The sequence below is a fragment of the Lingula anatina genome, chromosome 10, assembly GCF_051362555.1.
Source record: "Lingula anatina isolate TDL-2025a chromosome 10, LinAna3.0, whole genome shotgun sequence".
Classification (NCBI taxonomy): domain Eukaryota; kingdom Metazoa; phylum Brachiopoda; class Lingulata; order Lingulida; family Lingulidae; genus Lingula; species Lingula anatina.
In genome coordinates, this window is record NC_141776.1 from 1089942 (window position 1) to 1115335 (window position 25394).

The 25394-nt window shown below is 37.6% G+C and overlaps 3 protein-coding genes across 9 annotated transcripts in view; 2 read left to right on the plus strand and 1 right to left on the minus strand.

Moving 5' to 3' along the window:
- Window positions 1-867: 867 nt before the first annotated feature.
- Window positions 868-5172, plus strand: LOC147759342 (E3 ubiquitin-protein ligase TRIM56-like). Its single transcript, XM_086996539.1, has one exon. The coding sequence runs from the start codon at window positions 1242-1244 to the stop codon at window positions 3195-3197; it is 1956 nt and encodes a 651-aa protein (XP_086852665.1). The 5' UTR covers window positions 868-1241; the 3' UTR covers window positions 3198-5172.
- Window positions 5173-5323: 151 nt separating this feature from the next.
- Window positions 5324-16299, minus strand: LOC106163124 (uncharacterized). 2 transcript variants are annotated; one of them, XM_086996528.1, is made up of 15 exons: window positions 16178-16299; window positions 14874-15229; window positions 14364-14530; window positions 12930-13140; window positions 12629-12703; window positions 11859-12149; window positions 9631-9829; window positions 9220-9337; window positions 8900-8994; window positions 7720-8620; window positions 7344-7474; window positions 6440-7171; window positions 6043-6150; window positions 5786-5848; window positions 5324-5474 (listed from the first exon to the last, which is right to left on the minus strand). In XM_086996528.1, the coding sequence occupies exons 2-15, from the start codon at window positions 15195-15197 to the stop codon at window positions 5353-5355; spliced, it is 3537 nt and encodes a 1178-aa protein (XP_086852654.1). In that variant the 5' UTR covers window positions 15198-15229; window positions 16178-16299; the 3' UTR covers window positions 5324-5352. The 2 variants fall into 2 exon arrangements, with proteins under 2 accessions (XP_086852654.1, XP_086852655.1); XM_086996529.1 differs by lacking the exon at window positions 16178-16299 and adding an exon at window positions 15774-15894.
- The window catches only part of LOC106154460 (uncharacterized), a 48073-nt gene continuing 38904 nt past the window's right edge, over window positions 16226-25394 (plus strand). For 4 of the 6 annotated variants that reach the window (XM_086996542.1, XM_086996547.1, XM_086996546.1 and 1 more), the window contains exon 1: window positions 16226-16325. The gene's annotated coding sequence lies outside the window, so the exon portion shown is untranslated. The remainder of the gene's footprint in view (window positions 16326-25394) is intronic. The other 2 variants (XM_086996545.1, XM_086996543.1) reach the window with 2 other exon arrangements.

Genomic DNA, 25394 nt, shown 5'->3' on the forward strand with positions numbered 1-25394 from the left:
ATTCACCCTCTAATTTTGACCGTCTTCCAACATGAAAAATTGGATACCCGTCAATGAAAACTTTTAAACCTGTCTTCGGGAAGACCCAGAAGACGGCTTAAATCCGCCCCTGTTAGTAAACATCCATGACAGCACACCTAGAGATGGTGTGAGTTAATGTTGTGTTTACAGTTTAAGTCCCTGTTTTTTTTTCTAAAAAGTTTTTTTTTTAATAATCTCTTAAGAGATTATAACAGAGTATAGCCATCTATGGAGATCACGTGGTCTGACAAGCTCAGGTATCAGAATAATAGCTACAACTGCCGTTTTTGTGGTAAAACAGAAAATATTATATTTCTATGAGTGGTTTACAATGTTTTTTTTTTTTTTTTTTGAAACACAGATCTCACACGAAGAGTTATTATCCCTGTAATATTGCAAACAAGGCAGCAAAGCTCTCAAATATATAGACACAAGGCAGTAAATAATTATAATAGTGAACAATATTTTTTTTCTGTTTTGTTTGATGCAATTTTACATAATGCTCAACAGCAAAATCACCCACAATTTTTTATTGTGTAGTACTGGTAACAGAATATGCAACCAGGACTTAAGGAAATATGAGGAAATATGTGTGTGTGTGTGTGTGTGTTGGGGGGGGGGGGGGGGATAACTGCTTGGCCACTTTTCTAGAAATCAGTCCAATACTAGTAATAGTATTACTCCTCCAGGGTAAGATCAATTTTGATCTTAAAAGCAGAATAAGTCCATGTTAAGACCATTTCTATTACAATTAAGGCCATGTAAGATCATTTGTGATCAGAAGTTACAAATTTAGACCATTTCTGGCATACTAGTGAACAACCATGACAGCACACCTAGAGATGGTGTGAGTTGTGTTTACAGTTCAAGTAGAGACTTCACAAGATAAAGAGCAAGTCCCACCATACCTGTGTCTTCACTGCGAGATATCTACACTGTAGTTACAGCTCTCACTGAATTCATCAACCTGAACTGACTACCTACTCCAGAGCCTAACATCTTCCCTGTGAAAATAAAACTAAACACATTCTTAATTCATAATACATAGTAAAATGCAAAAACAAACTGCTGTGGGCTCAGACGAGATGGCAACTGGGCCACTGATAAGATAATCGTTATAACTCTGCTGAACACCCGTTCATAGTCCATTCTCTCCCACCAGTTTACTGCTGAAAAGAGATAACTGCTCTACATAGAACAGTTCGCTACATGCCCCTAAGATGGCTACAGCTCGCAATGACAGAGATGAAGAAGAAAGCCTACGAGCCAAAATAACTGAAAATTTTGTCAGCTGTCCATTATGCCTTGAGGAGTACAAAGATCCAACAGATTTACCATATAGGCATACATTTTGTAAGTGTTGTCTGAAGACTTATATTTCAAACTCAACACCAGGAAGTAAATTCCGGTGTCCTGTGTGTCGGAAAGAGACTGAAGTTCCTAAAGATGGACTTGAGGGCTTCATTCACAATTTCTACATTGAAAGTTTGCAGGACACTGTACTTCAGTCAACACATAAGAAAAAGTGCAGATCTTGTGTTTTGTTGTCCCAAACTGAAACAGTGGCTACTTCAAAATGCATCACCTGCCATGACTACCTATGTGAGAAGTGTTCTTCATTTCACTGTGCTACCACCCTTACTAAAGATCACAGGGTACTCACTTTTCAACAACTTCACAGCAGTGAGTATCAAAAAGAAATCCAAGAGCAGCAGAAGATTATCTGCCCAGAGCACAAAGGTGAGATGATACGATACTTTTGTTCAGACTGCAATGTCCCCATTTGTCGTGACTGCAGAGATCTACACCATGATGGTCACAAACTTATCTCCCTTGAAAAAGCTGCAGAGATGGTAAAGCCACAACTTCAAGTCAAATTCTGTGGTATGGAGAAAAAAATTGAAACAGGTGAGAAAACAATAGCTAAAATTGATGAAATATTGGCAACCTTCCAAGAAAATGAAAGCTTTGTTCAGCAGAAGATCAAAACTCGTGCAGCTCATCTACGTCAACTGGTAGATCAACGAGAGAAAATCTTACTACAGGAGCTTCATCAAACCACCAGCACTCATAGAAATAATTTACAAATTTCCCACAAAAACTGCAGTGCCACTTGCTCCTCTATCAAAACCACAACAGATGTAGTAAAGAACATTCTTCAACATGGTGCCCCCATAGATGTCCTCATGTTACAACATCAACTTGGACAGAAACTAGATGAGCTACAGTCCACTTCAGCTGTGGATGATATTCCAGAGGAACTAAATCTCACACTCACCACCAACACAGAAGTGGACCAAGAGATATCCAGTGGGGCTGGCCTGGGGAATGTGCAGATATCTACACTACCAGCTTTGCCCAAGATGAAACCACAGGCTGTATGTATACTAGAGTTTGACACTGGCTGTTGGGTGCCAGGGGACATTTCAGTGAGTCCAAACAGGGAGTATGTTACTACACATGGTTGGAAGAACAAGATCAAGGTTTGTAGTTCAGATGGTACATCAAGGCAAGAGATCAGAAGTGTCTCACACACACAGTTGAAATATCCAGCAGGGATCTGTCACTTCCCTGATGGAAGGATGGTTCTTTCTGATAGAGACAATAACAAACTGTTCATCCTGTCACCACAGTGGGAAGTACACCAAACTGTAGATGTCAACAACCCATGTGGTGTGGCTCTCAATAACAACTGCACTAAGATTGCTGTGGCACAGGGTAGCAGAGAGAAGTCTGTGAGTGTGTTCAGTATTGATATCAAAGGGGAAATAACTTTAACTGATGTGATAAAGAACAAAGATGGCAAGCAGTTGTTCAATTATCCATATAAAGTGGCATATATGAGCAACGGGTGTCTTGTTGTTAGTGATGAAACTCCAAACAAACTTCACATCCTAACCCCATCTGGTGACCCACTGTATCAGTACACAGGACCTGATAACAAGTTAGGTGAACCTCGTGATGTTTGTGTTGATGCATATGACAACATACTGGTTACAGACCGTGATAACCACTGCATACACCTTGTATCCCCAGATGGGAAGTTCATCCAGTACATAGCAACCAGAGCTGATGGACTAGCTAATCCACTGGGATGTACCATCAACCAGGATAGAGATGTGGTTGTGACTCAAGGGAATGGGAAAGTGAAAGTATTCCAATACTTAGAAAAATGACATCCTTTACAATGATAAGAGACTGAACAATATGTACTTTTCTGACATATCTCAATGATGTAGTATACAAGATGACAAAGCATCCAAATGTAAAGATACAAAGCAAACAAGACAGCAAAGCTGTCAAATGTACTGACAAAAAGCAGAAAAGAATAATGGACAGAATAGGATATGGTCCATTCTGGTGCAATAATATGTTACACTTAACTGTAAAATCAACATCATAATTTAATTATGCCCAACGGATAATACCAATTAAAGAATAAGCATGGGTTGTTTCCCTGGTACTTATTAATGAATAGATTTTCTTTTATTTCCCTTTCTGTTTGGGTTGAATAGATAAAAGCATTGGTAAAAGTAACAATTAAACACTCATTGTTAAAGACGTCACATTTAAGCCTTTATGACATCACCTAGTAACAAATAAACAAAACCCCCTGAAGAAAGAAAGAAACCGGTCGGGGCAAGAAAGTTGAAAGAAAGTTTATTATATATATATATATATATATAGTAAATTTTAATTAGTTATTTGTCTATGCCATATTGTTTGTTTAAATGTCATGTTAAAGAATTATATAGATTAAGTATTTTTTAAGAACTTTTATACGTTTGTTACACTACTAAACAATGTTTACAAATGTAGTTAATTATAAATTTATTGTTAAGAACTTAATGAACTAATTAATGTAATAACTAGCACGTTCTTATAATTTATCTATATATCTTTGCATGCATCTTGATCTGTATGTCTATACATATAAATTCTATTATTTTTTGTTTGTTTGCAACAGGAATCATAAAAAATGTTAATGAAATGGGAAGTAAGTATTATTATAGTAACTATCCTTGGTCAATAACATAATATATATTAAAGGGTTTAATTTAACATTATCAACTTAAAATGCTTAAGTTTTACTAATAAAATGAGAAGAGTCTAACTGATAGTTTTATTGTATGATAGGGATATATAGGTAAACAAATTATAAACATCTGTTTTAGTAAAATATATTTTGTTGCTTCATACAACATATAAATGATTATTTGTGCCTAATTTTTGACTGAATGGCAATTTATATATGTATGCTTAAACATATTAAATGGATTCATAAATTTGTACTTTAAAATAAGGTAATGATTACAAGATGGATGTAATCACATTTGATTAACCATTATTAATATTTTCAGATAGATGTATTTAAAGGACAGAAAGAGTATTAATTGTAAATTACTAGCCAGTTAATTCACAAATATATCATTTTAAATTCTAGTTATATTTACTGGAAGGAAGGAATATTATGTAATTTGACTTTATATTTCATTAATCAATTATTTTTCTTTACATATACCTGTAATGAGTACTTTCATATAAACAGAATATGAAATGATCAAACTAGAAAATCACAAACATCCGCCAAGGCAGGAGTTTTTCGATTATTATTGATTATTGATATATTATTGATCCTGATCACCACCAAAAACTAATAATCTGTTTCTTGGCCCACTTCTAACAGTTCCTGAAAATTTTATTAAAATCAGTCCATAACTTTTTGAATTATGTTGATGACAAACAAACAGACAAACAGGTGAAAACATTACATGTACCTCCTTGCTGGAGGTAATAACTCATCTTTGGGTAAATTTAATTAAGCATGATTTAAATAAAATGGTTTTAACTTTTGTGATATAGAATTTATTTGGTAATAGATTATTAAATTTTATTTGTGAAAGGTTTGAGGCTCAAAACTTATTTCAGCAGGAGATTAATTATGATAAGGTTTATTTCAGTTCAAAGCTGAGTGACTGTGGAAGTATTTTATTCACACGTACTTGAATGAAGTCAAAAGTGATGTGTTGGCATTCATTAGGTGTGTGTGAAAGTTATCTTGAGTTTCTCAGTGGAAAGTTATTTTAACTACCATCATGTAATAAATATGATTGAAATTGAATAAAGCAACCTTTTTGATTTTGAAAATGAGACAGCAGTTCTGTTGTTTTTGACACCGGCATCGCTCGGTGAAAGTACACAGCAACAACAGATGCAGGTGACAGCTATATGTGCAGACACAACTGATGAGAAAATTACAACCTATAAATTATTTTTTCATTAATAAAATTCGAGTCGTTTAAATGATGGAGATTGGGACCACTGAATTTCTTAAATAATGTTTAAGAAAGCACTTACAATCCAGTTGCTGAGCACAGACAGAGGACAGACAATTAGAGTTGTTCTTGGGCCAACACAATTAGTGCGACCATCACTACTGAGGTTGTTGGCACCTGTAATAGTAAATATCATTTACAATAAGCTAAAAACTTATCTGTAACAGATTTGAAGCATTCCTTACATTAGGCTAAAAAAATTTAAAGGCGTACAATGCAGATAAAACAATTATATTATAGCACAGACTGCTTAAACAGCTTAGATGTCTGGCACACCTACTGAAACTGCTAAACAAAAGTTAATTACCCCCTAGCAGTTTCATCTAAGCTGCTTAAGCTGAAAGCAATTTAGCAAGGAACCCCTCAGAGATAGATCGAACCATAGTTAGTACAACAGGGTCTGGGAATGGTCCCATAGTGTCACTTACCTGGACTTTTATTTTGAATGTTCTCTTTCACGTCCACATCTGGTAGAGAGTCTTCATCAATCACTGAAAGTAACATTTGAACATATGTCTTAAAACTATTCACCATGTCAAAATTCAACACCCAGTTTAACAGATGACAATCAAGCCAGGACATTTATCATATCAAAACAGAACAATAAGGCCACTTTCTCTGTCCAATATTTCATTTTTATTCTTTTTAAAGGGGGTGGGTGGGTTTTTCATTGACCATCAATTACCTATGGGAGCAGACACTGTGCCTTTCCTCTTCTTACCACTGGAGACGTCAGCATCAAGATCTGGCAACTCAAGACTTGGCAGGGGTGGTAAATTTGGCAAAGGATGGACTGAAATAATGCACATATCATGTAAGTAAAGCATTATATATAGGATACATAAGTAGATCAAGCACTCAACAAGGTGGAAATGCACTTACATTCAATTTGGCTTTAAAAGAGTGGTTCTTACAACTTGGTTCATTCTATTCTATACTCTACAATCAGCGATGAGCAGCTTTGGCTCCAAAAAAAGTCCAAAATCTGCCAGAAAACTCTCATTACTGTTGTAAGCACCCAAACCACCCGAAAAAGTCAATAACCCGCTAATAGTTATAAAAATCTCATCCCTCTACCATACCTTTGGCACCAGGTATAAAAGGGGCACTCTTCCTCTTCCGTGACTTCTTCAAGCTGAATTCCTGCTTCACTAAGGGAGAGTTACAGGGTTTTTCCTTCTTCAAGGAGTATGGGGTTGTGGCAACTTCAGTCTCCACTCCAACACATGGGGGCACAGGAGATTCTGGTGTGGCTGGTTCTGTCTTTGGCCACTTGGACTGGTCAGTTACATTGGTGGTTTGTCCACTGGACATCTCCACAGGACCTGTACCATGCTTAATATGTCTGAATTGGTCACCTGTGATTGTTTTGGACACACTGGACAACGGAGGCAGTGGCTGTGGTTGACCAGAAGCAATTTTCTCTGGACGCCAGCTCGGCAGGACGGTTCTCTTGAAGGTGGTGTTGGTCAGCTGGAGGGTGGACACACCTGGCTGGTTCTGGATGATGGTACCTTGACCGTTAGTGACAGGGGTGGAGTGTGTGGCCACAGGGTCCTCGGATCTCACCCTGATATTCTCCAGTCTCACTGTTAATACTGGACCTGTGCCAGGGCTTCCAACAGGCACCAGAGCCTGAGATACCAGATCTGGTTTATGAACTTCTTTATTTTTCTCAGATGATGCGTCTGCCTGGGTTGGAATAGTACCATCTTGCCGTGGTTCCTTGAATTGGATGTTTAAAGTTGATTCTTCTGGGTCTTGGCACTCTGTATTACCTTCCAAGACAGTGGTTGACTTTCTCCCATGTTTGGCTACAAGAGAATTCAAATATGTGTTATGTGCTGTATAATTTAGGCTAATAAAAAGTGTAAACATCTATTTTTTCTATTATATGCCTTAAAACATACTTACAGTCATAAACTATTTCACTACTGTTTTTTTTTCTTGACAAATAGAAAGTTTAAATATTTCCAACAAGTTTACCTTTCTTGGTAAGTATCTGACAGTGGTAATCCTTTTGTTCCACCCCTGGGTCAGTCTGGTGAATTAGTTTCCTTATATTAGCTGGCACAAATATCTCTTCTTCATCATATCTGGCAGGCTTCTTGATGTTTCTTTAAACATGAATTATATAATATTTAGTCTTATCAATGTTTAACAAAGGGACACTTGGGTGTCATATTGCTTAAATTAGAGATAATTACTGAACAAAATGTTAACCTGTAAAAAGTTTTAAAATACAATTTGTTTCATATACATTTGAACACAGTGATTCCACATCTGAGTTACTCATGCAATGTAAAAAATCAAACAAACTAACAAATAGGTAAAATTTAAATAAATAAATAAATAAAATAACCTTTTGGGTCTGCTCTTGACATTTGGGGATGATGGTTTTGGTGCTGGTGCAGACTTGGATCTTCCTCTTCTCCCCCTGGGTTGGGCAGGCTCACGATGAGATCCACTTGATCCCTGCCCTTCAATGACATCACTATCTGCAGCCTGCATTGGTGCCAGTTTGGGGTCATCTGGTGCACAATCTGGCCTTTCTTGCACATCGGCTTCTTGCTCAGTTTCAGCAATAACCTCACCTACAGTGTCTGCTAGGCCCCCTTGTACAGGGTTTGTAGAAATTTCAGGCACAGACTGTGAGAGGCCTTCACGTACAGGGTCTGTAACAACTTTGCCATCAGGAAGTGGAACAGTTTCAGCACAGATTTCAGTGCCACCTGCAACGACTGTGCTGCTATTGCCACTGGAACCGTTCCCAGAGGTGGTAGTGCCACCAAGAGTAACTGTAGCATCCTTCACAGTGACTATATCACTACCTAAAGTAACTGAAGCACCATTTAAAGAGACAGTAGCAGTGTCCAAAGAGAAAGTATCAGCATGTGTTACAGAAGCACCATTCGAGGTTTGGGCACCATTTGAGACAGGGGCGCCATCCAAAGACACAGAAGCACCATCAAGAATGACTGCAGTGCCATTCAGGGAGACTGTAGCACCAGTAAGAGAGACTGTAGCACCAGTAAGAGAGACTGTAGCACCAGTAAGAGAGACTGTAGCACCAGTAAGAGAGACTGTAGCACCAGTAAGAGAGACGGTGGCATCTAAAGTCCGAGGTAGAGTATTACACTGCTTGTCATTATGTATTGCAACTGTGTTCATTTCAGGCGATGAGTTTTCAGAAGGCGAGTTTGAAAAAGGTTCCACATTCACCGAAGGACTGCTCTTTTTGCCTTTGCCTTTATTCTTTGATGCTGAAAAACAAAGGTTCATTTGAAATAAATTGCTGAGAGCAAGAGTCAAATATGAGAAGTCATTTAGTTTTTAACTATTTTAGCAAAAATTCATCATCACTTACATAACATAACTTATAATATCCGTCTTTTTCTTGACAAAAGGTCACAATCTGTAAAATTCCTGATACATGACTGTTTTTATTCACTAGTTTCCAAATTATAATGAAACCGAAGACTAACAATAAGGTAGAAATATTCTTAAAATTTGTCTCATTGCATTATAAAGTGGCAGCATACCTTTGGTATTCTTTGTGCTCTCAGTGGAACTGTCGGAGAGGTACATTATTTTATCCTCACTGTCTGATGTGTACTTCACAGGTTTACCTACATTTCTGAAATATATCATTTTATTAGGATACAAAATTAAAGAAACAATTTGAGACACACTGTCAAATTTAAACTCCAAATGTTTACCAACAAATTCAAATAACAAAGGATAGCTATCTCAGAAATCATTTGAGTACAAAACACTTCAATGATTTCTAAATCAACACTATTGACATCACCATATATCATATAGCCATTTTACCTGGATTAAAACATAAAATCAAAACTACCTTCTTGGTCGTGACCTCGCATTAGAAGTGCCCTGTGGTTGGACGGAACCTTTCGGTTTAAACTCAGGGTCCTCTTTTAGTATCATCACTGTACTGGACGCCTTCTGACTCTCCTCTTCTATTAGGGCACAAAAACAAAAAAATCTTCTCATCAACTTTTTCTTTCACCATTAAAGACTTTTTAAGGTATACACTTTTTTAAATTTGGCCTATTTATCTTTTTAAAAGTTAAAAAATCTAACTTGTGACTGTAACTTATAAGATTTTGTTGAAATGTCAGAAAGTACATTGTTGTGAGTGCCTGCAACCCTTAAATCTTGAAAAGAAAAAAAAAGAGGAGCTTGAAATTTTCAAGTAATAACCTTATGTACAGGTGTTACTGTGTCTGTACATAAAAAGTGTCTGGTATACCTGAGCTGTCTTCATCAGACACACAATCATCAGAGAGAATCTCCTCATCCTCAGAACTTCCCTCAGGTACCAGAGTCACTTCATCAGTTTTACTAGAACTGGTGGCCATGCCACGCATCTTCAGCTTTTTCTTGATTGTATTCTTCTCTGTCTTGTACCCCTTGCTCCTGTTGGCTTGGATTCTGGCATCTTTTTCAAGCTGGGGAGATAATTACAGACTTAAGATCAGCCGACCCAAAAGACATCTACACAGATAAGAATTTAAGATACAATGTAAAACATTGAAAGAAATTCACCTATTGTCTTTAAACAAGTTTCAGAACCTACTGGTCATCTGTGATCTGTCAATCCAGCATTTTCACAGGATCACAACTCAAAAATGAGCCTCATACATTAAGAGATTGAAGATATAAGCGTAATTTGCACAGAACCTAGGCTAAGAAATAAACACTACATGTGAACTCAATATTTTATTCTATATAAATGAGAAATTTCAAAGATGTTAACATCACCACAGAAAAATAAACAGTAAATGCCTCAAAACAATTTTTAGAGCAATTTACTAGGGAATTATACATGAAATATAACAATATATATCTTCTATTAAGTGAAAAAAATTAAGCTGATTGCATTTTAAAGGGCTTAAAGAAACTGCCAAAGCAGTCTTGGCAAGTTGCCAACAGATTGGCCGAGTTGGCAGATTTAAAGAGTGATATAAAACAGACTATGAAAAGAGAAGACCTACCAGATATGTTATCCAGAATAGCCCAAGGACTAGTAAAGACAATATAAGATGGGTTGAAAAAAAAACACGACAGAAGTGGAAAGCAAATTTAAAAATAAGCCGAACAGCCTAGTTGTAAGATACCAGGCTAGCCTCAGTGTAATGTTCTATGTCTAGAAAATGAGAACATCAACTAAAGTCACAGGAAAAAAATCTAATATATAATTTCTTTATGTTGTTAGATTTTCCAAGCAAGGGAATGATAATGGTTGAGAAGAAAAATTGACAAAATCATCTCCCAAACAGGTACAAACCTCCCAAGGAAAAAATGGTGCAAGCCTGTTACAAATATGCAATACCGTAACGAGTGGTATCATGGATCCTGCGTCAATGTCACTTCAACTGAAGCACTTAACATTGATAAATACAAGTGTGTACAATGTCAAATCTAATTGTTATTTTTCATTGTTATTACAGATATGACCAACAACATTAAAGAAGAAGCACCAGTAGTGAAGGATACTTCGCTAAGATTGTAACATGGTTCCCCAATTGATGTCCATGGTACCCAGTTTATCCAGGATTTGGCCCAGGCTCTGCCTGGGGAAGATCAAAGCCTATATTTCAAAACACTGCTGGCAGGGATTGCTACCATCTATAAAAATGAGCTTCATGCTCCGGGTAGGTATGCCATGTCTTTGGCATGGTTGCAGCAGGTGGCCTACCAATTACAATCCAGGGGGCTTGCGTCAAAAAACTGGATTGAGAAGAATGTTTGGCGCCTTCCCAAGAATTACACACCTCCTGCACGAGTCTTGAAATCTGCTCCCTCCGTGGAGTATGGTGGACCAAAAACTTGTGATTTCAGGCTTGGGAAAGACCCAAACATAACCCTCATTACCCAGGTAGAATCACAATTGGGTGAGGCCAAACTTGGTGTGGGGTCAAAAAATTAAGACCCCAACTCCAGTCTTGACTCCAGTGAGGAGGATAGACTTCTTGGAGTCCCAAGGGAGGCTGAAACCAGCGTGAAACCTCCAGCTGTTCCAGAAACTTCTATACCAGGCATAACCATGCTGCAAAATACCATCATCCCTAATAACTTTTTCATCTCTTTTTCAGGATCACACCTCCCTGAAGCTGCTGTCCCAGCATGGATTCATGCTCTTGCACCACTTGGCCCATGTGAGGGTGGGGGGGTGGGGGGAGGAGTAAGCAAAAAGGGAAATGAGGGCTCCTTGGTGGAGGCGTGGTAAGAAACCCCGAAAGGGGTTGGTTGCTGCTAAGTCCAAGGTGGATGAGGGGGCAGAGGAGGGCGGCACCTCACCAGACAACACACCTGAGGGGTGACAGTTGATAATACCTATCACAGCCCTCATTTTCCTGAAGAAGTCTGACTGTCAGCAGATGAAACATTGCCTGGTACATATCAGTTACTTCTTCCTTTAAAGCTATTGACAGAGGAATCTTGATTGGTTTTCATCTGAGGAGACATTTCCCTTACCCGAGAACTTCTGATATTTCCTGGTACACGCTCCGCTAGCGGCTTATCATCTACAAAATTGGTCACGATCAGCGCAATCATCTGCAGCGTTTTCCCAAGGCCCATATCATCAGCTAGAATTCCTCCGCGTACGCTTTGAGGTCTCTGCTCCTTGGCGTAATTTGTCACCGAATTAAAGTATCTGCCATCTTTGGTTTTCTTCCAGAATGGTGGCAGCTCGGTCGCACTTTCTCTTTGTATCATCCAATGAAGAGCTTGTTTCTGGTGTGGGAAGAGTGGTGTAGAAATGGCCTGAAATTGAAGTTACTCACTGTTCTATTGGTCATCTTTTAATAGAAGTATATTACTAATACTGATGGTAATGATAAAGACTACTTGCAGATCATGCTCCATATGCCTATGTGTGGGACATATATAGATTAACAGCACAATTTCTAAACATACTTTTAACCATCGACTGTGCATATACATTTCACAATTACACATTCTAAAACATTCCCAGTGAATAACATCAGCATACATTCAACATTTTCTTGCATTGACTAAACTTGCAATTTATCAAAGAATCATTTACTGTAACAGCCCATTGCCAGCAATTTCAAGGGGGGGGGGGGGACTTTTGAACATGAAAACTTGCAAAAAATGCAGTTCATTGACTATGGGCCTTCTGTACAACTTAATGGACTCACTTTTGTCCAGTTTATTTCAGACTAATAGCTAATATTATTTTCATAATTGGGGGTGAGGTGGGGGGGGGGGGAGTTACCAACCTTGGCTGGTTCAGCAGTTTTTGTTGTATCATACTGCTTTAAATCTTCAAATAATTTGTCCAACTGTCCCTTCATCTGAAATACGAAAACAATTTATTTGAATTGCTTAAACACAGCACACCACACAATTGCATAATCAATTTGAAAAAAAGTATTAAAAAAAGCAAAGTGTTAATGCAAAAATTTCAATTTTTCAGAAAAATAAAAAAAAGCCATGTGGCAAGATACAAAATAGGACTTCCAACCAACAAATTTATGTGAGCTAAACTCATCATGAAATGCTGATACTGCCGTCACATACCTCAGCCTGGGTCAAGCAGACCCTAGTGGACAGTGGACTCCCCAGGGTCAGTCCAGCTCCTACCCCCGTCTTGGATGTCCCGGGGGTCTCCTTCAAGTAGTGACCATAGTATCTAAGCTTGTTAACACAACCCAGTCTGTTCTCTGGGAGTCCCCAGAAGCTCAGCTCTAGCGGCATGCTGTACATGTTTTTACTACCATATGGTACAACACTGGATAAGAAGAGAATAACTGCAGGACTTGAGAGCAAGGTACAGCAGAAAAAAACTGATTGACAGTTTGGTATTATTTCAAACAAACTTAAATATAATTGCCAAAAAGAAGGAATATTACATATCACAATGCAGTCCAATCAATGAGGGATTGTGTGAACCTGAAGAAAAGGAAATAGAAAAGTTAGTAGGGATGGCAGTATGCTGCAGCATGGTTACTCCTGGCATAGAAGTTTCCGATATAGCTGGAGGTTTCTCGCTAGGTTCAGCCTCTCTTGGGACTCCTGAGAGCTTATCCTCCTCGCTGGAATCAAGAGTGGAGTTGGGGTCTGTATTTTTTTTTTTTTTTGACCCCACACAAGTTCGGTGTCACCAGAACGCAGTTCCACCTCCATAGGGTGAACCAATCCACTCCCATCTATCACCTGGTTAATGAGAGTGATGTATGGGTCTTTCCCAAGCCTGGATTTATGAGCCATTGATCCAACATACCCTGCATAGGATGCAGACTTCACGACTCGCGCAGGTGGTTTATAATTCTTAGGAAGGTGCCAGATGTTTTTTAGACACAAGCTCTCTAGATTGTAATTGGTAGGCCACCTGCTGCAGCCATACCAAAGACATGGCAAACCTACCAGGAACACGAAGCTCTTTTTAATAAACAGTAGCCATCCTTGCTATCTAAGTTCTAAAAGAAAGTTGCTGATCCCCTGCAGGTATGCCTGAACTAAATCCTGAACAAATAGGGTTCCAGGGACTTCTATAAGAAACCCATGCTGCAGCTGAAGATTCACGTCATTTATAATAGGTGCTTCTTCAGTGCTAGTGCTGGCCATATATACCCATGCTGCAACATTTTCTGTGACAAATCTTTGACACACTGGTGAAGACAAAGCACCCACCAAGTGTGTTCTATTCAACAATATTATTATATATCTTTAAAAGTAAAATATAATTTCACATGAAATGGGGGCAGAGAGACAGAGAGAGAACAAAACAGAAACAGAAGAATAAACTTGTCACATGGTTTTAAGACATAGGAGATGAGGCAGGCAAATAAATGGGGGGGGGGGAAGAGAGGAGAAGGGGGTCAGCCAAACAGAATCCATTTATTATAAGGTTTTAAGACATAGGAGATGAGATAAGGCAGATAAATTAAGGGGGGTGGGGTGGGGGTGGTGTTAGGGGAAGAGGTGGAGGTCAGCTAAATCATCCACACCTACCCTTCCACTCTGGCTATCCCCTGGTCCATGATGGGTGCGAGAGCTGCGGCCAGTTCCCTCTTGATGTGCCCCACCTGGACACTGCCCACATTGTCCACTCTCACCGCGTTAACGTCATACCTGTTGTGGGGCTCACAGACCAAAGAGACCATTTCACCTGTGTTCACCTGGAAAAGTTCTCATGTGTATAAAAAAAGGGATTAAAAAGCAAGTTGTTTTGTCATTTGGACTGCCTATTAGAGCAGAGGACGAACTACTGGTGGGACAGCTAATATTTTTGTTAAAAAATATAATTTAAAAATAAATAAATAAATGAATACAAATTAAAATTAGTGCTGATCCTGTTATTACTTGCATTTAGTATATGTGAAGGCCCTTGCTATCTGTAATATATTATTATGTGCATGCTTTGAAATAAATAATTTTCTTATGTCAATACTAGTACTAGTAGACTAAATTTTCATCTCAAAGTTTACACCAGCTTGAGAAATCCCCACTGGAGTCACTTACTGTGCCTCTATAATACTGCAGTCCTACCACTGTTCCCTTCATAGTGCCAAATAGTACTTCATTGTCCAAGTAATCATCGGGCTCCACTGCTTCAACCATATCGTCAACATGATTGACCATGTGTCCTATGACATCACCGCTGCCCAATGGAGATGGTCCACGAATGAAGGATAGGTCGAGATTCCGCATGTACGCATTTGACGCAGAGTAATGCGATGTGCCTTTTCGACTTTTCTTTTTGCTTTTTCTCCAGCCATATTCGCGGTCTTCTCTGTCCCATCCGCCATAACTGTGCCACCTTCGTTTTTTCCACCACCTCCCCATTGCTTTGTGCTGCCACCCTTCTTTTCACAACCCTGAAATAACGAAACAGCAGCTCTAAAACAATTACAAAACTGCAGAATTAATGTAAATATCACTGGTTTCTTGTGCCTGGATTAGGCCACATGAAAAAGTTTTTAGCCTGGTATAGCATTGCTTAGCTGTCGCAAGACTGAGAGAGAAAGAGTACTTTGTTTCAGCGTCAGTGTCTGTACAACCTCTCTGCTCTGCTTGCTATATTGCTCCCTACAAAACTAAATCTCTACTCTGTAATGTTTTCTGTAAGACCACAACCCATTTTACACTGGTCATTTCACTTATAGTAACTCAATGTTTAACAGGAGTGTTCTATTATCTGTCATCAGCTTATACTTGGCAGCATTGTTCAACTTCCAAGTCATTAATCTTTTTCATTAGTCTTTCAACCCAGTCTGTGTATTAATTAATTAATACTTTCTCTTTATAAACACTTGTCCTTACAAAACCCATTTGGACACGTAAATATTTCTACTTAAAGACGTGTTATAATCTTTACAACTAAATTTGGACACAGATATAGCGAGCAAAATTCACACAGACCTAAATTCTGAAACTGTCAAAATGGCCACCGTGAACACATATCAAGTCTGGGCCGGTTCACATATCTCAATATCACTCATGCATACAGGGGCTGCTTTCTTCGACTTTATCCCTCGTGGAACTGTTTCAAAAACTACACGAATATCACTGACAAAGCAAACAGGAAGACGCAAACAATTTTCACAACCACTTTCATTTTTTACCCATCTTTAAATGCCCTGCCCAACATTTCGTGTCTTACGAAAGAGATTTCATTCGCTCGATTTGAAAAGTTTTACTTGACATTCTTTCAGCAGCAACATTTGCCTCAAATCACTTATGAACCCCAAGATGCAACGATGAATTTGAATTTCAAAGCAAAAGACCTACGGTAAATGTAGTACGTACCACTTTCATTTACTTACCCAGCTCGAAACACGTCTTTCTTCCCGCTAACTCTGGCTGGCGAGATCCAGGGACAGATCTCGCGAGATTGGCGTGTTCTATAAATAGCCACACTGTCAACCACGTGATCCTACTTTCGAAGAAGACCTCAACAAGGAGAGCTGTGTTGTAAGTGCGTTTTAAACTTCATAGACGCTTTTAGAACTTATAATTTAAGATGTGTATGGTCGTGTTATTGTTTTGCGTTCATGTATGTGTGCAAGTCAGGCGCTGCCATGTCGCAAGGAGTGAAAAAGATGTGATTGAGCGATGAATGAACAAAAGTGTTTTGATACCGATTTCAATTTGTAAACATTGTGAAGCACGTGTTTTACGAAGGTGGCTCTTTTGTGAATATATTTTTTTGTTGTTTTTGCCTTTGCGTTCATTGTAATACGGCTATATAAGAATGTCACAATTTCAAGTTCTAGTGATAACGAAAGAGTATATCTGAACAAAAGTTATCAGGTGTTCCAGCTCGTTTCCATTTTATATTTTATTCGACTGTTTCCATTTCATTGTTGTCTAATTGAAACTGATCGTCTCGAGTATAAACGTACCCTAATACATATAATATCTGGTAAGTGCACGCTAAGCTGTATAATTGCAGGTGTGACTCATCTGCTTTTGTCTGGAAAGAACAGATGTGTGGTTAGTTTATACAATCACATGCTTGGATCATGAATGCTGAAAAAATCCTGGATTTTGAAAAATAGTTTTTTTACTAGATCAGAATATAAGAGCTGTTGGTATTTCCACCCCCCCCCCCCTCCTCCAACACATTCCTCCCTTTAAAGGCTTTCATAATGCATCAAATGAATTGCACAATAAATATATATATTTTAAAAAATCATGTTGGACGTCTTGAACAACATTGAAAGGAATTCAAAAATAAAGATGACATGCAAATTTATGACGGAGAAAAGATTTGTTCATAAATGGAAGCGGTGATATAAATGTCCCATCTTTGTGTGTCATCCACTTCTCCGTCAGATAACCCCCCCTTCCCCCCCCCCCCTCACTGCCATTAGTCAGCATCCTAAATTTCTGAACATTTAAGGGAGATGGCAGATATAAATATGTTGGTTGTTGTATTTAAGAAGAGTTGAGCATGGATGCCATGGTATAGATAGCTGTCAAATATCAATAGTTGTTAAAAAATAAAAAAATTATGGCATTTTAAATGGTTGGTCTGATTAGGCCTGTTTAAAGGAGTTTGAATTTTTCCTCTGGACAATGCCATGGATTCTCCCCCCGGGGGGGGGGGGGGGGGGGAGGCAGAAAAGAACCGATTTACATGTAAACAGAAAACATACTGTATTTTCATTTGTACTTTTGTGTTATTATCTCAGATTGCACCAAATGAAGACATGAAAATGAATTTCTGCTAAGTACTCGAGAGATTTATGACTTCTATTGAATAATGTAGACATAATAATTAAGTCGCGCCGGCAGATGTGACCTTAGATTGGCGTCTATGAATTGATTGATATTTATTAAAACGCACATGTCATGCTGCTCATGTTTTGCTTAAGTTCAAATTTGATTTTGGATATTTTTTTTTGAAAAACATTACAGATTATTTTTTCTTTGTCTAATAAATATTGAAAAATTTTAACTCAGATCATGCTTCATATATAGTGTTGCATTTTTGAGGACAAAAAATGACAAAAAAAACCATCAATTTTTTATGAAATTGTAAATTTGCCATAACAAAAGAAAAAAGAAAGAAAGGAAAAGAAAAAATAGAATTTTTGATAATGGTCTTTTTCAGGTCATATTATCTCCCATTCAAGTTCAAATTGTCTCGGACAGCTCAGATAAAGTGATACATTATTCTGAGGTTAAGCCACAAAAGTTCTGATAAGGTTATGATGGGCACCATTGATCAATGAAAAACTAGTTATCTATCTGTCAAGATAAGCACCAAATGATAGAACGAACAATTACATTCAGAATGCAATGTCTGAATTTTTGCAGCACCCTGAGTTTCAGTGACTTCAATGTGGTATTACTTAGATGATAAAATTCCATTCTCTCTCTCTCTCTCCCCCCTCCCCCCAATGAACATTGGAGTGACCCATTATGTACACAGGGAGGATTACAAAGAAATATCATATAGACTGTATCATTGCTTTTACATCTCACATTTGTATCATTTGCTGCTTTCTAAAAGAAAAAAGATAAAAAAAATTGCTAGTGTACGTATGTAAGTCTGAACTTAAAGGAAGCCCCACAAGAATTAGTGCTCTCTTCAGTGATTCAATTTCCAAGTATTACATACAGTTTCACCAAACACTCTTAGTCATAGGCCACTCGAGAGAGAAGAGAAAATGAGAAATTGTGACTGATCTCTTTATTTATCGATATGATAATTAGAGAAACCCTGAGTATCATGCCTTTGGTATGAAACTGTTTGATTATGAAGTTAAACATTTGCCCTGAGAGTCAGGGGGCCTAAATTGACTATATAATTAGTCATAATGGAAAAGTGCACTCATTTGTTTATTTTTCATAAAGATTGATTCTGTGTAAATAAACAGAAGAGTATAGATCCAATAAGTCAGTGAGAATATTTACCTAAATAAGATATTGATAGCTACGTGAAGCTAGAGTTAATGATAGAAATGGTTATATGGAGCCAGAAGATTAGTGAATATCACTTTATGCCAAATGTAATATTAAAACAGAAAAAGAAAAACTGAAAGTAAAAGACAGTGGATAGAAAAAATAATAATAGAGGATTAAAATGGCTCAATCACCAATAACAATTATATATTCAGGCCAATCACCATGAGTTCCTGAATCACGTTTCACACAGAATATTGAGCTCAAATAATGCATCATACTCGGAAAATAAATCCAATCACATGGAATGTGAAAGGTACATATTCCCTACCCTCAATCTTCCACCCCACACTTTTGTCACTATATGTACACATACTTCACTACTGGTACTATACATTTATATGTTGTTTTGTTCCTAGTTTTGTAGAACCACATTTAAGAGCAACATGCTATAAGCAGAATTTTTTTAAAGATGTCATGAGATTTACCAGCCACCATGATAGTCTATATTCTGTTAACAGTGAGTCATCTCTGAAAACACATCTAGCTAGTTTGACTCTTTAGGGGGAAATTGCTCATCTAATCTGAACCAGCATGGATGATGTTGTTGTTGTTGTTGTTGATGATGATGATGATTTGGATGGTATTGTGTATTTGTGATTTGAGATTGGCATGGATTTAGGACAGGGCAAGATGGTTTTGATGTCAAAAGCATGACCCAGTTAAGCAAACAAGTATGTAATTAAATGATAAATGAAATAAAAAAACATCATAAAAATGGAAGCAATGAATGTATTAATAATAAATAGATGTACATAAAAGATAAGACAAATAAATGAAAAAAAATGGTGCATAGATCCTAAGATATTGCAAGACCGTCTCCATTTTTGATCGATGCTCTCACAGGTGAGAATTTGGACCAACTTGTTGTTTTATAATTGAAACAGGTGGCCTGCATTCCTTAGATTCTAAAATATATTAGACATCGCAAACCTGTATTGTTGCACGACGGCTATCCCGGCAGCAGGTAGTGAGATGTAAATGAGTCTGCACATTTTTGTTCTCACAAGTTAAAAGTTAAAAAAAACTCCCCAGCCAGATCGCATGCATTCTTTGTCTGTTTTTTCTCCCTTTTGTCAATTTTTTTCTTTAATGAGTGTTTCATAAGCAGATGGTCTCACCAAAAAATGTGGTGGTTTATTTTTCAAAAGTGTTATATTTGCTGCAGGACTTGGTGTTAATCAATGCTCGATAGATCTTTGTTTCAGTTTCAGATTATTTGATGTCGGGGAGGCTGACGGTATTTTTTAAATATAATATGTAAAGTTGCAGTTTTAGTTTGTGGCTTTTGTTGTTATTGCTGAATTTACAGTCATTAGTTAACTTTTGTCTAGGACACATAATTCACATCTTTTGTCCTAACTTTTATCTGGAGATCCACTTTCAACTTATCTTAGACCTCATTCCCATACCTACATTGTAGATCGATCTGGCAGGATCGACCCATCTCCAAGGGGTTTCTTGTTAAATTGCTTTCAGCTTAAGCAGCTTGGATGTCTGGTAGGCCTACTTAAGCTGCTAAGCGATAGGTAATTACCCCTCTAGCCTTACAACATTGCAATACAATCAGTGTGATAAAGAGCACTTTTCAGTTAAAATACCATCACTATGATCTGTTAAAAAAATAAACCTGAATGTTTAACCTTGACTTGGTCAAATATACAGAATTGAAATTATAGTTGTGTGTGGTCTCCATTACAGTTATTTAAATCACAGAGTTCATTCCTTCATGGACACTAACTATACTCTGTATCCTGTTAGGAGCGTGACTGGTGTATCTATGATGCAATGGTATTTATTTGTCAAAGAAAAAAGTTGATTGCAGTGGGTCATACAGAGAATACATTGGTTGGCAACGTGATATCCTTATGCAGGCACGCGAGTGTGTAATGTACGTGAGTGTGCAATGTGCGTGCATGCACAAGGATATCAAGTGCAAACTTGCGTACATCCATGGTTTTGTAGTTGAGTCCCAAATACAGAATTTAACAAAATTTTCATGAGTTTGCTACAAGTCTTCACCCCTTCAAAAACACAAGGTATGTGCTTGATTGACAGTGCATGTGGAGAGGAATGGCCACTGTTGAAATTGTAGAAACCTCACATTTTGGTACTTATGCAGATTTGGGTGTGGCTGTTAGGTTTGTTTTAAGTGGAAGTATTCAAGGGGGGCTTTTAAACTGTGTCCTGTTACATCTGGGAATATTTGTGGGGGCGATATTTGTTTGAATGCCTCAGCAAGGGACACAGATCTGGACTGCATGGAAAGTGTCAGAGAGTTAAATGGTGGTAGACATCTTGCCTGCACCTTTTGATGCAGCACTTACCACTTCAGTGTCATTTTTATCAGTGTATACGTATTAGGCCACATTCAGAACAGTGCACTAACTAGTCCACGGGTCAAATATGGCCGAGCCACTTCAATACTTCCCCACGAGATATCTATTCAGTGCCTATTAGCAGATTAGACAACAAGCTTTGTAGTGGATCGCCATATTTGACCCGTAGACTAGTTAGTCCACTGTTCTGAATGTGGCCTTAAATTCTATATCTGTAATTATATAGAGGAGAGTTTGCATATTGGTACTGCATGTCTCATTTACACCCTGAGTGTAAAGCCCCAGGTGGAGCCTAGGTCCAACACACAATCCAAGCAATGGAAAAGGCACTGATTTGCAGGGTGTTAGCCATGCAGTGTCCTATACTTTTATGTATTAGATTGATATATATTTGCTTTCAGATGAGAAAAGATGATAACAAAATTTATAGACGGCCATTCTAGGATTTTATGGCACTAAGGGCTTACAAGTGGAGATAACTAAATCAAAACTGGTTTTACTTCATCTTGGCACATGTAAATTCAAATGAAATAATTTAAGCAGGGAAAAGGAGAAGGGGGTGTTTGACTCCTCCCCCCTCCCTCTCCCCCACCAATCTCCCCTTTAACATTTGTTTATCATATCTATGTCCTATGGTATTTTATAAAGATCTGGCCAAATTGTGCCACTTTGAATGAGTAAGGATTCACAAATGCCTTTTCTTTCCCCACCTCTCCTTAGCTTCATATAAAACATTATTTACATTATGAATGCCAAGCAAAGCAAAGCACACTTTTTTTCAATTCTTGTGCCCCTCCCCCTTTCAACACAGCATTGGACCCCAGAATGTTGTGTTCTGGCACATTTTAGTATAGGGTTTTTTTTGTTTTTTTTTTTTTTTTGCTAAAACAGTTTAAAAATTGCATTTAATGTCATGTGGTTAGTCACAATGTGTAAACAGATTGGTCTGCTCTGTCTCAAAGTTTACAAAGTGTCACTTTTGTGGGGATGTTAATGATTTGAACAGATGACGCTCACAATGTCACTTAATTCCTGGGTTAACAAAGCTTTTGGTCAGGGTTCTGTTTCACAAAAGAATCTGTCCGGTCAAAAGTTGGTCTTGAAATTTTGAGAGGGAAATATTTTGCTGCACTTTGATCCTGAGTAAAATAGTAGTTCTGAATGATGAGAATGTGGGGTTTGTTTCAGGGTTGAAAAATAGAAAATGAAATGGTCTCCTGTTTAAGATCAGTATAAACATTTTTTACCAATGCGAGATTTAGCTTTTGACTGTTTTAGTTGAAAGTTAATCTATAACCTTTAAGAGGAAAAAAATGTTAGCCTTCTTTGAATGAAGATAAAACAGTAGTGAACTTCTTAGGAAATATTGTGCCCCTTTTGCAAAAAGTTAGTAATGGCTACTGTTTTAAATATAAGTTGTTGTATTTTTTATGACAGTGTAAATTGAAATCAAATTACACAAATTTAAGGATCAACTGTATACAACCTTAGCACCATCTGTTACGGCGAACCAGGATCCCATAAAATAATGTGTAAAGGGGCCTTTCTCTTCCTGATCCCATTAGTATATCAATTTAATCAGATAAGTAGATCTTTTGTTCTCTTAATGGCAGATTAACTGTGTCATACAGTTAATTGAAAAGTGGAGAGCTGGAGATATAAAGGAGCCAGAGGGAGAAGGGGGGCATCTGTCACTTCACTTCTCTTTCTCTCTCATTGGTGATTCAAAGGTTTTGTTTTGGGGAAGAACCAATTAATTAGGTACATTTTTTCATTTGAAATGAATTAAGGGAAGTTGAAGGTAGATTTTTTGTTGCAACTTAGACCCCATTCCCAGAGATTAGATCGATCCAACTAGATCGACCTAACTCCCTGGGGCTTCCCGCTAAATAGCTGTCAGCCGAGCGGGCACAAGAGTTAATTACCCCCTTACAGCTTGTAGTAGGCGGGACGGAAATTTAGGCCGGATTATCTGACAGTAATCTAGTGAGACTCCCCACGGGGATAGATTGATCTAAAATCTATGGGAATGTGCCCTTAGACACCAGTATGTACTGCATGGACAAAAAGTGCAGTTTGACAGGTGTTTTAAAAATACAAGATAATCACTAGACTACAATAAAATTATATAAAAAATGTATGCCTGTCTTTTTCGCCTTTCTCCTTTTCAAGTCACATACACACACATGCACACATATACACAAACATATAAACACACACACACACACACACACACACACACACACACATGCATACTAGTACACATACGCATACATATACACAAACATATAAACACAGGCCCAGGGCAGCAGGGGGGTTCTTTTTCTGAAAAAGTAGACCTTTGTCCATAAAAACTTCATGAACCTTCATCAAATTTTATCCAGAGTGGACCTTTTCCCACCAAAAGGGGCGTTTCTTTCGAACCCCCTGACCCCCCCTCCCCCCCACCCGGCTACGGGCCTGAAACACATACACACACACGCACACACACATTGTACCCATTCACTGCCAGCTATTGGTCTTGATTACCTGTGACATCTACCACTTTGTACTGAAATTTGTAAAATGTGTGTATATGTGTGTGCGTGTGTGAGTGTGTGTGTGTGAATCCAAGAATAGTAAGACATTTGTGTAAAAGTATTGCAAATTTAGCTAAGGTCAAGTTGGAAGACAGAAAAGTCATAGGATCTTAATTATTTGTGACTCACAGTCACCCGGGATTTCTCAGGTGGAACAAAGTGGTTATATAGATCATCTCAGCTGATTGAAAATTAGTTTGAACTCTCCTCTATCTTTCTGTTTATATCTGTCTGCTTATCCTAAGATCTTTGCAATCAAAATAAATATTGGGTCGTGTTGAGACTTTGTTGTTATTTATTTATTTTATTTATTAATTTTTTTTGAGAATTAATTTTGTAATAAAAGATCTATTTTAGAAGTCAATTTGTCTAAACAGTAGTACTAGTAAAAATATAGATCCTGAAGAACCCTGTGTGTATCACAAGATTATGGGGGGGGGTTGTATTAGAATGGGTCAGTGAAGAGGAATGTATGTAGCTAAATGACTGTCACTTCACGTGATAAAATCTAACTATTGATTTCACTGCCACACACTATCATCCACGCCATGTGACGTTTTCTCAGGTCTTTCATGTTGTCCCCTGGGATAGGTCGTTAATCACTTACCACCCAAGAAAATGATTGTATTTCTTCCGTTTTTGGTCTTCAAAAGAACAACATGGTGGCCTGAATCAATCATCAATTTTTTTTTTTTGATGAACTTGCTGTTGCTTGTTATCCTTCTTCATGATTCATAAATCAATTTTGACATTTTTCTTTGTGCAAGTGCAGCATAATACAGCTTTTTTCATAGAAATAAAAAAGTCAAATTTAACAATTTCAAATACTTAAGAAATTACCTGTGAAGCACAAAAAAGTGTAAAATAAACCAACTGCAACTTGCGCCCTGAATTACATATCATCTTATTACTGCTATCACCCTGATTTTCTAGTTAGGACTGGAATCTCACAGCTCTACTCTCAATATACATCTCTGTTGTAAAAAATCACACTATCATAGTCAAGTTTTGTATTTGTACAGAGCTTTCAGATGAGCTGCATGGTTGAATGAAACCACTGGTGCGACTAGTAGCTAGTAGTATATAGTGAATAGAGAAGAAGACGTGACATAGTAGTGATAGTTGTGAGTCATGTTTATTTGCCTCTTGATCTCTAGGAAAAGGTTACTGTAATATTATTAGATCAATATTATGACATATGATCTTAGATCAGAAGTACAACATGGCCAGAGTAGGGACTGATAGCACAGAGCCAACATATCTAGTTGGGGCTGGGAATCTTCATTTTAATTATTTTTGTGCTAATAATTAAGAATTATGAAGAAAAAAGCTCACAGTCTTTTTGAAGAAATACCTAAAGTTTTGTCTTTAAATGTACAAAAATTAATTAAATTAAAAAGTGATTTACATGCTACTGCTGATTAATTAACAACATTATTATTATTATTATTTTACCAAGAATGGTAGTCAGGAAAAGGATTAATGACCAGTAGATTGTAGACAGTGGGAATGGAAAAGACAACTTAAAAAAAAAGACAACAGGAAAAGGAAGATAATTGATGTGTCAGTTAAAATGGATGCCTAGTGAATCATCTGGAGTGATGGATCCTTTCTATTATAGAACAGATAGTAAATCAAGGATTTCTGGAGGA